The sequence below is a fragment of the Oncorhynchus tshawytscha genome, linkage group LG12, assembly GCF_018296145.1.
Source record: "Oncorhynchus tshawytscha isolate Ot180627B linkage group LG12, Otsh_v2.0, whole genome shotgun sequence".
Taxonomy (NCBI): Eukaryota; Metazoa; Chordata; class Actinopteri; order Salmoniformes; family Salmonidae; genus Oncorhynchus; species Oncorhynchus tshawytscha.
This window is the reverse complement of record NC_056440.1, coordinates 62,959,126-62,972,124: the sequence shown is the minus strand read 5'-3', so window position 1 is coordinate 62,972,124 and position 12,999 is coordinate 62,959,126. Positions and strand designations below refer to the sequence as shown.

The following is a 12,999-nucleotide window of genomic DNA, read 5'->3' as shown; positions in this document are numbered from 1 at the left end:
TCTCATGATAGCGACCTGCATTCCATGGCTTCTCTACAGACATATGAATTCTCCGGTTGGAACTTTATTGAAGATTTATGATAACATCCTAAAGATTGATTCTATACTTAGTTTGACAAGATTCTTCGACCTGTAATATAACTTTTAGAAGTTTTCGTCCCGACTTTCGGCTGGACCTGCATGAGCATTTGGACTTGTTAAACCGGGTGAAAAGCAGGGCCCACTTAGCTTGACTGGAATTGAGACACTTGGCAGTGTTGAGATATTCCAGGTTCTTGTGATCCGCCTATACAAGGAATGGATGTTCCTTTCCCTCCAACTCCTCCAAAGCCATCTTCACCGCGAGAAGCTCATGATTTCCAACATCGGAATTCCTCTCCATGGCCTTGAGGTGATGGGAGAAGAGGGTGTACCTTAAGGTCGAAGGCAGAACGCTGGGACAGGACGACCCCAAATCCGACATCCGAAGCATCGGCCTCCACCATGAACTGACGGGACGGGTCAGGATGAACTAATATGGAAGCTGTGGTGAAGCGATGCATGAGGTCCCGGAACGCCCGGTCAGCAGCTGGGGACCACGTGAACTGAACCTTGGGAGAGTTGAGTGCGGTCAAGGGGGATGCCAGGATGCTGTAGCACCAGATAAAGTGACAATAAAAGTTGGCAAATCCAAGGAAATTGCAGCTGCACTCATAGGCTGGGGCCAATCCACCGTTGCTCTCACCTTCCCAGAATCCATTTGTACATTCCCTGCAGCGATGATGTAACCAAGGAAGGGGATGGGGCGGAAGGGTAGCCTAGTGGTTAGAGCATTGGACTAGTAACCGGAAGGTTGGAAGTTCAAACCCCCGAGCTGACAAGGTACAAATGTCGTTCTGCCCCTGAACAGGCAGTTAACCCACTGTTTCTAGGCCATCATTGAAAATAAAAATTTGTTCTTAACTGACTTGCCTAGTTAAATAAAGGTTAAATAAAGGTTTTTAAAAAATGGTGGAGCGATGGAATTTGCATTTCTCCGCTTTCACAAAAAGCTGGTTCTCCAGGAGGCGCTGGAGGACCTGTCCGACGTGGAACTTGTGTTGTCGTCGAGGAAGACGAACTGGTTCAACATGTTGTGAAGAATGTCATTGACCAGGGCCTGGAACACTGCTGGGGCATTGTTAAGGCCAAATGGCATGACCAGATAGTCATAGTTACTGCTGGCCGTGTGGAGGGCAGTCTTCTAGTCGCAACCCCCGTATCCTCACCAGGTGGTAGGAGTTCCACAGGTCCAACTTGGAGAAAACAGTGGCCCCTGGAGCTGCTCGGAGGTCAAGGTGATGAGTGGTAGCGGGTATCAGTGCTTCACCATGATGTCATTGAGGCCCCGGTAGTCGATGCAAGGCTGCAGGGTTTTGTCCTTCTTCTCCACAGATGAACCATGCGCTGGCGGGGGAGGCAGAAGGACAGATACACCCTACAGCTAGGGAGTCCTCAATGTAGGTCTCCATAGCCTTGGTCTCCGGACCCGACAGAGAGTACAGTCTTCCATGTGGCGATGTGGTACCTGGGAGAGGGTCGATCCCGCAGTCATATGATGGTCAGTGCGGAGGAAGTGAAAACCTCCCGGAGAGAGGTGGCAGAGAGTTCCGGGGCAACTTCCGAGCCCACCAGAAGACGTCCCAGGGTAGGCTGCGCTGATTTCAGGCAATGTGTGTGGCAGAACAGGCTCCAGCCCATGATGGCACCATCAGTCCAGTCAATAAGGGGATTGTGTCGCTGGAGCCAAGAGAATCCCAATACCACGGGAACCTGAGGAGACTTAATTATCATGAATCAGATAGCCTTGCTGAGGTTCCCTGACACTCGTAGGTTGATGGCAGTGGTATTGTGGGTGACCCGGCCTGTAGAGCGTCCATCCAGCACGCTAACGTCCATGGGAATGGAGAAGGGCTGGGTGGGGATGCCCAACTTGGAAGTCAGGGTAGCGTCCATAAAACTCTCATTGGCCCCAGAGTCGATGAGTACCCAGAGAAATTTCGACTGGTTCCCCCACAGTAGGATGGCATGGAAAGTTGTGCGAGTAAGGGGAGAGGAAAAGTTCTCCATATGGACCACCAGAGTACTCGCCCCTACTGGTGAGCCTGGTATTTTTAGTGGACAAGAGGACACAAAATGACCAGTATTCCATCAATACAGGCAACTCTTCGTGTGAAGCCGGTGTAGACGTTCGGCTGGGGACAGCCTAGCTCTGCCTAGTTGCATCAGCTGTGGAAGATGTGATTCGGCAGACTTTGGAGACTCTGGAGGGCAACGGAGACGAGGTGGAATCCTTGGGCGGGCGTGTGGAATCGTCCCCCTTCTCCTTCCTGCGTTCCCGTAACCGCCCATTGATCTGGATGGCCAAGGCAAGGAGTCAAGATCTGTCGGTAGTTCCTGGGCTGCTAGTTCATCCTTAACCACCTCCGATACCCCGTGCAGGAATGTGTCGAACAGCGAATCCGGGTTGCAGGCACTCTCAGCTGCCAACATGCGCAAATCCACTGCGTATTCTGCCACACTGCGGGAGTCTTGACGAAGCTGCAGTAACTTCCGGGCAGTCTCTCTCCCGGACAATGGGGAATGAAAAACGAGCTCCTCCAGACTGAAGCATATGGCCGACTATTGTTCCCACACAGCCGTAACCCAGGCGAGAGCCCTCCCGGACAACAGCGTGATGAGGTACGCTATATTCAAGTGATCTGGGGAGAAGGAGGAGGTCTGCAGCTCGATGATGAGAAAACACTGTACAAGAAACGCCCGACAGGTTCCCGATTCTCCAGCGAAGCGGTCCCGGGGGAGGTAAGGGGGGCTCAAGAAACTGGGGTGGCTGGAGAGGCTGCGTTGCTAACAGCCGGGTTACTGAGGGGTTGGGGGGTGACCGTCGTGGTAGGCTGCCTGACAGACAACCTGTGGAATTGCTCCAGCAAAGTGTTCAATGCGCGGTCACGGCCACGGAATCCCCCATAAGACCACGAAGGAACTCCTTGTTCCTTCCAAGGGTGGCTCCTTGGGAGGAGACGGCGTTGCGGAACTGGTCCAGGTCTGCTTGGTCCGTCATGGCCAGTTCGTACAGTCAAGGCTCAGGAGAAGACCTAGATGCAGTCAGTTTCTGCTCGACTGAGGGACCTTACAGTATGTGTGGGGTACAGAGATGCGGTAGTCATTAAAACAATTATGTAAAACACTATTACTGCACACAGTGACTCCATGCAACATATTATGTGACTTATTAAGCATATTTTTAATTATGAACTTATTTAGGCTTGCCTTAACAAAGGAGTTGAATACTGATTGACTCGAGACATTTCAGCTTTTCATTTTTAATTCATTTGAAAAAGATTCTAAAAACATAATTCCCACTTTGACATTTTGGCGGATTGTGTAGTGTCATGACGTGTCCGTTTCTGGATGTAGATCGTGGCCCTGTCTCACTCTTTCTACTAAACCTGGTTTAGTAGCTCAGGTCATAAACACTGGATAGAAACTACCATGCAGTATTCAGAGAGAGTACAAAGGACTTCACTTGGCCAAACTCCTAAATCCCCAAAATGGGAGAATTAAACATTCTTTATACTTTTGAGAATGTGGGAATGATCAGTGGGTACTTAAGGGACAGTTATGACGAGTGTGTTTCATTCGGTGATCTCATGAAGGACAGGAAACACGCATAACTGTATTTCTTAAAGTGTTGTAAACCTGATAGCTGGGAAAACATCTAAATATTGTGAAACGTATGTGATTAAACATGTAATGTGATGTTTAACTTCTAAATGAGAGTGTGGATTTTCATATAAATATTAACTATTCAGTGGCTATGCCCACCTGAGAATAGACATTATGTCAGCATCATGGACTGCCCTTTTCTACTGAAACGCATAAAACCCACTCCTGATGAAATTCAAACCCTGGTGTAAGCTAAGGTTGCAAATGGTTGAATTTCTAAGACCAACACATGCCGGGTAATGCTGGTGTGTGAAGTGGTTTAAACTACAACTCTACCAAAGGACAAGACTATACCACGTGGAGCATCGGTTACACGGCTGGAAATGGTTCAACTTGGAGACTATCGATCCCTACAGAATAAGAGCAAATCTTGAACACGATTTACTAGTCTGCAGCTAGAAATTACGTAAACCTAGGACGAGAATACAGACAACCGCAGATGCATCTGAAGTATCCATTCCAACTACATACAACCACGAAGACTTTATGACTTCAATGAAAGTTAACCAGAGACTCTGAACCCTACAGGACGATCAATGATTCCAAGAGAGAACATACGGGCGTAAATATACATTGCATATATTCTCGAATGAGCAGATGTTCATGTGCAAAGGATTAGCATTTCAATTAATAGAATTATAGACTGTCTAGTGAATCCATGTTGGATTTCCCACTCCTTCTACTTCCCGGTGTGAATACTGTCTGAAGGCACTGTATGTAGATATAGGTTAGGGGTGAAGTGACTAGGCAACAGGATATTATAATAATAAGCAGTAGCAGCAGCGTATGTGTTGAGTCAAAAGAGTAAGTACAAGGGGGAGGGGGGCAATGCAGATAGTCCAGGTAGCTATTTGGTTAACTATTTGGCAGTCTTATGGCTTGGGGATAGAAGCTGTTCAGAGTCCTGTTGGTTCCAGGCTTCAGTACCGCTTGTCATGAGGTAGCAGAGGGAACAGTCTATGACTTGGGTGGCTGGAGTCTTGACAAGTTTAGGGCCTGGATGGCAGGGAGCTCTGCTCCAGTGTACCGGGCCGTACGCACTACCCTCTGTCATAGCCGTGGGGTGCTGAGGGCGTTGCAGCACCCCCTAAAATATCAGGAATATTTTTTTTAAATAAAAATAATTGTGCACTGGGCCTTTACTAGTCATTTACTAGCAGACTGATGTAGCCGTCTGTAGCGTGGGCATGTAGCCGTCTGTAGCGTGGGCATATAGCCGTCTGTAGCGTGGGCATATAGCCATCTGTAGCATGGGCATATAGCCGTCTGTAGCGTGGGCATATAGCCGTCTGTAGCGCTAAATTGCAGCACCCCCACCACCATCTTCCCACAGAAGCGCTTTGCGGTCAGATGCACAGCAGTTGCCATACCAAATGGTTATACCAAGTGGCAACCAATCAAGATGCTCTCAGTTACCAATTTGGTAACGGAATTACGAATTTTACAGGAATTACCAAGAAATCTGTCATTTCTACAATTGGAAATCATAATAGTGACAAACCACATTTGGGTCACCTGCTACTGTCCTCCCTTCCACTGGCATACTGTTGTGTTCATCTCATAACTGTTTTCTTTGTGTTTCTGTTGTCTGGTGGTCAAACCAAGAGTGTTATAACAGTATGAGCCTGGACAAACTCCCTTTCTCTCTTCCCTCCAGTTAATGTCACCTCTGCAAGCTCTTACTGACACCTACCCGTGAGCCCCTCTCTTTCCACTTACTCTAACTAGCATTCTCACCCACTGAGCAACGACCATGGCTGGTAGGCCGCGAATTGGTAGGTCACACAAGCTCACAGAACGGGGCACCAAGTGCTGAAGTGCGTAGCGAGTAAAAATTCTCTGTCCTCGGTTCCAACACTCACTACCGAGTTCCAAACTGCCTCTGGAAGCAAAGTCGGCACAATAACTGTTCATCAGGAGCGTCATGAAATGGGTTTCCATGGCCGAGCAGCACACACAAGCTTAAGATCACCATGCGCAATACCAAGTGTTGGCTGGAGTGGTGTAAAGCTCGCAGCTATTGGACTCTGGAGCAGTGGAAACGTGTTCTCTGGAGTGATGAATCCTGTTTCCCCATCTGGCAGTCCAACGGATGAGTCTGGGTTCGGCAGATGCCAGGAGAACGCTACCCCCAATGCATAGTGTCAACTGTAAAGTTTGGTGGAGGAGGAATAATGGTCTTGAGTTGTTTTTCATGGTTTGGGCTAGGTCACTTAGTTCCAGTGGAAGGAAATCGTAACACTACAGCATACAATGAAATTCTAGACAATTCTGTGCTTCCAACTTTGTGGCAACAGTTTGGGTGAAGTCCTTCGCTGTTTCAGCATGACAATGCCCTCGTGCACAAAGCAAGGTCCATACAGAAATGTTTTGTCAAGATCGGTGTGGAAGAACTTGACTGGCCTGCACAGAGCCCTGACTTCAAGCCCATCGAACACCTTTGGGATGAATTGGAACACTGACTTGTGAGCCAGGCCTAATCGCCCAACATCAGTGCCCGACCTCACTAATGTTCTTGTGGCTGAATGAAAGCAAGTCCCGGCAACAACATCTAGTGGAAAGCCTTTCCAGAAGAGTGGATGCTGTCTTCTAAAATCCACATTAAAAACAATATGCTCATTTCCCCCATCAGAGTTGTTGCCATCAAATTGACTTGTTGCTGATAAAGGTATGTGTGTAAATACATAGTGCACATAAAAAAAACTTTTGTGGTTAAATTCCCATTAACTGAATAAAAAAATACAAGTTAAATGGGTTTCTATGGCATTATTAACTCTCCGCCTACTTTAGGGTTTTGTCCCTAAAAATGTTCCGTATGTATAGCGAATCTGCCCAATCTTGTATTGGCACATGCCCTCTAGCCAACAGCTCGGAAATACAGTGCGGGTATAGCCTACATGATAAGATTATTATTATTATCAAAGGTGCAAAATAGTTTGTATTTGTCAAGCGGCAGCCAAGCATCTATCATCATGTCACCAGAATAAGACCCTCAATATTTATTGGAAAGGAGCATCAAGCTCATCACCGTGTACTTTCACCACCCTGTGAAGTTCATAATTAATTTAATCTGTAGCCTAATAAACTGCATTGTTTCCCGAGTCGTAGTGGGAGGACCACACACCATATCATCGCGTGACTCCAAGTTTACTTCGATATGATGGTTTTTATATCAACATTTGAGCATAAATGCGTTTCCAGTGACATTCATATTTTTTGGGACACAAATATCCCACCTTGTCTAGCGTATTTGGTTTTGTCAACATTTGAAAGTTTACCAACAAATTAGCTGTTTCCATCAGGCCTGTCATTTTTTATCCGACATGTAGCAACTTTACTCGCATAACCAGTTTTCCATACAAACTTTTTTAATGTCAAGCGATTTTGAGGATGCTGGAATTGTATATTTTGGCCGAACCTCCACATGCCTGCAGGAGACTTTTGAAGCAGCCTAATCAGATTAATACATTGTGACTGTGTCACAATCGCCGTCGTCGTGGAAATGACCGGACCAAGGTGCAGCATGGTCAGCGTACATTTCAATATTTGATAAATGTCGCCTACAAAACAAGGACACGACCGTGAAGCTTACTTTGGCTATAATGCCACTAACAAAGACAACTACCCACAAATACCAAAGGAAAAAGGCTGCCTAAGTATGATTCCCAATCAGAGACAACAATAGACAGCTGTCCCTGATTGAGAACCATACCCGGCCAAAACATAGAAATAAATAACATAGAGTTTCCCACCCAAGTCACACCCTGACCAACCAAACATGGACAATAAAAAGATCTCTACGGTCAGGGCGTGACATACTGGTTGTGTTTATGACACATAAAAGGTTATACATTTTAAAAGTTAAATTACAATTATGTAGGCTATATTAAGGCGTTAAATTCTAGGTGTTTGAGGAATAGCCGTCCGGATTGGAGAGGAGGAAGAGCGCATGTTAAACTTGTCGGGAGCATGTGGCCACATTACTGTATGACATTTGGGTGAATGATGATGCGCAACAAACACAGCATCTCAGTATCAGAAGTAAAAACGCAGCAAGACGGACCTGCTACGGTGCCTTTCTAGACCTTGCAGAGAGTAGACCAACAACGGATCCAAATGGAATGAAACATTCAAATTACAGGGCTTTTGCGCCATTATTCAAATTACATTTTTTTACTGAAGCCTAGATTCGAATTTTGTAGTCGCTTGAAAACAATAGTGCAATTGTTCGTTACATTGTGGTGTTGTAGGCTAGTCTAGGATAATTGTGTTGTCCCTTAACAAGATCAATAGCAGGGGCTTTTTGAGCTGTGTGTCTCATGTCTACTGTTCTTTCATGCTCAATGATGCACCTGGCCTCTCCTCTGCCTATCAACTATTCCTATATGTGCTTGTGGATTCACATTGAAAATGTATGCAGCTTTGAATGCCTGGTATGATTGCTAGTTAGCCTATTGCAGATCTGGACAAACGATCCACCTACCACTATTGTCACTATGAATGATGGATAGAGGGCAGGATAGACAGACTGGTAGACTATACTGACCTTTGGTATTGTAAAAAAATAGCATGTGGATTAAGCATAGTGCATAAGGGAAGTACCAATGCACCTTGATATAGGGGAGGAGCAAGCAGATGAGAGAATGTGGCTAGGATGGAATTGATATACATTATATAGTAAAACCTGCAAAAGAGCAATGTTATCCAGGGAAAGAAACACACTACCCTCCTACCCTGTGCCCAATTTTTTTAAAGTCACAACCCTCCCAAAGCAAAAAAACATTTGGGGGGGTAAATATTTCTGTGGAATTTTTTTAAATGAGTATTTGTGTATAGAGTTGTATAGTTTGTGAAGGAGCTCCATGCCATGTTGTCCATTCACCATGGCTCAGTATGAATGCCCAGCAGGGCTCTTCTGGAGTGGACCCCTGACCCCCGACTCTACTGCACATGCTCAGATGGATACCTCATAGCCCCCCTACTCAACATCCATACTGGACAGGCATAACATCTCTGAGTGATGATAACTGTGTGTGTGTGTGTGTGTGTGTGTGTGTGTGTGTGTCAGTGCAGTAATATGTTGCGGTTGTGGTCTGTCTCTCTTCACAGGGTGGTTGATGTGATTAATGTAGCCAGAGGTGGTAGTGTGGGTCATTGTGTGTATGTGGGGTAATGGCTTCCACACAAAATGATCCAGTAAAACCTCTGGCAGTGAGCAGGGAAATGGCAGCAAATGGTTTAATGACTTAATAAGACATAATTAGTGTAAATGGAGGAGAAGAGAGCGGAGCAGTGGAGGTGAGCTGGGGTGACTGAGTGCCTTGGCTACAGCAGCCAGACATACAGCAGGCAGCCCTCTTTTTATTAGCTGATGAAAAGTAGGCCAACTCCTCTGTGTTTATTCATCCCAGGATCACCTCTGGATAACAGCACACTGCTGCTTTCAGGTGCTATCTCTTTCTCTCTCTCACACACACACAACAAAAAACATGGCCACAAATAGGGAGAATGGAGCGTTGTGTGTGTGTGTTTGTGTGGCAGATGTATGCCAGTATGCCAATCGCCAGTAGTGGAGGCTTTGAGAGCATTACCCTGCTCTGAGACAGGGGTGGAGTGTCAGCCCCCATTTAATCAAGGAAACAATTCCATCTCCCATTAAGTTAATTAATCCAAGGCCTCGCTCAAAACAGAAGGAAACCCGCCCGGAACACTACTGTGTGTGTGTGTGTGTGTGTGTGTGTGGGGGGGGGGTACATCCTACGAGACAGTTCTATACGGTACGTTGATCGTGGCTTTTCAGCCGGACAACAGAAGGAGATCCACTGACGCCAACTATACAGTACAATAGACACAGAACCTGAAATATCACATTTTACATAAGTATTCAGACTTTTTACTCTGTACTTTGTTGAAACGCATTTGGCAGTGATTACAGCCTCGAGTCTTCTTAGGTATGACGCTACAAGCTTGGCACACCTGTTTTCGGGGAGTTTTTCCCATTCTTCTCTGCAGACCCTCTCAAGCTCTGTCAGGTTGGATGGGGAGTGGTGCAGAGATATTCGATCAGGTTCAAGTCCAGGCTCTGGCTGGGCCACTCAAGGACATTGAGAGTTGTCCTGAAGCTACTCCTGTGTTGTCTTGGCTGTGTGCTTAGGATCGTTGGTTTCATCAGACCAGAGAATCTTGTTTCTCATGGTCTGAGAGTCCTTTAGATGCCTTTTGGCAAACTCCAAGCGGGCAATCATGTGCCTTTTTTTTTTTTTTTTTTTTTTTTTTTACTGATGTGTGGCTTCTATCTGGCCACTATACCATAAAGGCATGATTGGTGGAGTGCTGCAGAGATGGTTGTCTTTCTGGAAGGTTCTCCCATCTCCACAGAGGATCTCTGGAGCTCTATCAGAGTGGCTCCAATCATGTTGTAGAAACATCTCAAGGATGATCAATGGAAACAGGATGCACCGGGGCTCAATTTTAAGTCTCGTAGCAAAGAGTCTGAATGGTTATGTAAATGAGGTATTTATTTATTTTTTATAAATTAGCAAACATTTCTAAAGAACTGTTTTCGCTTTGTCATTATGGGGTATTGTGTGTAGATTTTTTTTATTTTTTTTATTCATTTTTTAAAATGTAATACATTTTAAAATAAGGTTGTAATGTAACAAAATGTGGGAAAAGGGAAGGGGTCTGAATACTTTTCGAATGTACTGTACAAATCTTCATCTGTTGCTTGCAATATGCTGTGTTTTTGATCTGGGAATAGTCTGACTTCAAAATGTATGATTGTTGGTTGTTTGCCCAACACTTTTCTGGACATATTACAACTCCGTAAACCTGACAGTACACAGGTTGATCAACAGGAGGTGAAGTTCACCGATGACGCTGTAAACGGGGTATGCATACAGCCAAAGATGAACACTAGAATATACAAAGTACAGGGAAGAACCTTAGAGCGTTCTAAAGAGAAGCCGTTGTGTTGCGTGTTTTGTAGCATTCCTTATCTCCCTCCTCCATCTCTCACGCGGACCTGTCTCCCCATGCACACTAATCTCAGACCACTTATGTCAGGATTTGGAGTCTAACTCTCTCTCTTCCCCCTTCTCTCCCGCTCTAGAGAAGCCTGTGACGGTGGAGCTGAGCTGTGGTGCGGGGCCTGTCCTCGTGGTGCTCGAGCCGGGACAGCCTCTGCTGCTGGACTGTCACCTGGGGGCCACGCCCCTGGACACGCCCCTCAACGTCACCTGGCTGCAGAATGGGCTCCCCGTACTGGAGGGGGAGGGGGACTCCCTCAGGACCCTGGCCAACGGCTCACTGCTGGTGCTGCCCACCTCTGTGGATGGCCGGACGCCTCAAGGGGTGGAGGGGGGCTACAGCTGTGTGAGCGCCGGCCCTTTTGGAGCTCTGACCAGCCGCACCATCACCGCTCACCTGGCCAGTGAGTACTACTATTTCTCAGACAGGGCGGGTCTGTGCCCGCTCAACTCCACCATGGTCAGACTCACATGGAATGGCATGATGGTCTGGTGTCCCAACATAGGAGCACAGTCACATTCCTCAGGGGGATTTCCGTGCTTGGTTCTCCTCTGTCTCAGACAAGGGTTTGATTGTGTGACTGGTCAGCCACACCGGTGGTGTCCTGGGAACGGGTATCAAATCAAAGGACATTTTATTGGTCACATACACATGGTTAGCAGATGTTAATTCGGGTGTAGTGAAATGCTTGTGCTTCTAGTTCCGACAGTGCAGTAATATCTAACAAATTCACAACTACTACCTTATACACACAAATGTAAAGGGATGAATAAGAATATATACATATAAATATATAGATGAGCGATGGCCGTGCGCCATAGGCAAGATGCAGTAGATGGTATAGAGTACAGTATATACAGTGGGGCAAAAAAGTATTTAGTCAGCCACCAATTGTGCAAGTTTCTCCCTCTTAAAAAGATGAGAGGCCTATAATTTTCATCATAGGTACACTTCAACTATGACAGACCAAATGAGAAAAAAAATCCAGAAAATCACATTGTAGGATTTTTAATGAATTTATTTGCAAATTATGGTGGAAAATATAACTTTTTGGTAAACTCAACTCGTCGTGTTTGGAGGACAAAGAATGCTGAGTTTCATCCAAAGAACACCATACCTACTGTGAAGCATGGGGGTGGAAACATCATGCTTTGGGGCTGTTTTTCTGCAAAGGGACCAGGACGACTGATCCGTGTAAAGGAAAGAATGAATGGGGCCATGTATCGTGAGATTTTGAGTGAAAACCTCCTTCCACTCCTTCTTTCAGCATGACAATGATCCCAAACACACCGCCCGGGCAACGAAGGAGTGGCTTCGTAAGAAGCATTTCAAGGTCCTGGAGTGGCCTAGCCAGTCTCCAGATCTCAACCCCATAGAATATTTTTTTGAGGGAGTTGAAAGTCCGTGTTGCCCAGCAACAGCCACAAAACATCACTGCTCTAGAGGAGATCTGCATGGAGGAATGGGCCAAAATACCAGCAACAGTGTGTGAAAACCTTGTGAAGACTTACAGAAAACGTTTGACCTCTGTCATTGTCAACAAAGGGTATATAACAAAGTATTGATAAACTTTTGTTATTGACCAAATACTTATTTTCCACCATAATTTGCAAATAAATTCATAAAAAATCCTACAATGTGATTTTCTGGATTTTTTTTCTAATTTGGTCTGTCATAGTTGAAGTGTACCTATGATGATAAATTACAGGCCTCATCTTTTTAAGTGGGAGAACTTGCACAATTGGTGGCTGACTAAATACTTTTTTGCCCCACTATATGTAATCATTATTAAAGTTGCATTATTAAAGTGAGTAGTGATCCAGTTATTTAAGTGGCCAATGATTTCAAGTCTGCATGTAGGCAGCAGACTCTCTGTGTTAGTGCTGGCTATTATACAGTCTGATGACCTTGAGATGGAAGCTGTTTTTCAGTCTCTCGGGCTGAGCTTTGATGCAGCTGTACTGACCTCGCCTTCTGGATGGTAGCGGTTGTGAACAGGCAGTAGCTCTGGTGTCCTTGAGGATCTTTTTGGCCTTCCTGTGACATCGGGTGCTGTAGGTGTCCTGGAGGGCAGGTAGTTTGCCCCCGGTCATGCGTTGTGCAGATCGCACCTCCCTCTGAAGATCCCTGCGGTTGTGGGCGATGCAGTTGCCGTACATGGCGGTGATGCAGCTTGACAGGATGCTCTCAATTGTGCATCAGTAAATGTTTGTGAGAGTTTTAGGT

The 12,999-nt window shown here is 45.9% G+C and overlaps 1 protein-coding gene across 1 annotated transcript in view; it reads left to right on the top strand.

Moving 5' to 3' along the window:
- Positions 1–12,999, top strand: part of LOC112264188 (immunoglobulin superfamily DCC subclass member 4) — a 64,971-nt gene that overhangs the window by 14,559 nt on the left and 37,413 nt on the right. The window contains exon 2 of the mRNA XM_042330877.1: positions 10,856–11,176. Within this exon, the coding sequence (XP_042186811.1) occupies positions 10,856–11,176 (321 nt within the window). The remainder of the gene's footprint in view (positions 1–10,855; positions 11,177–12,999) is intronic.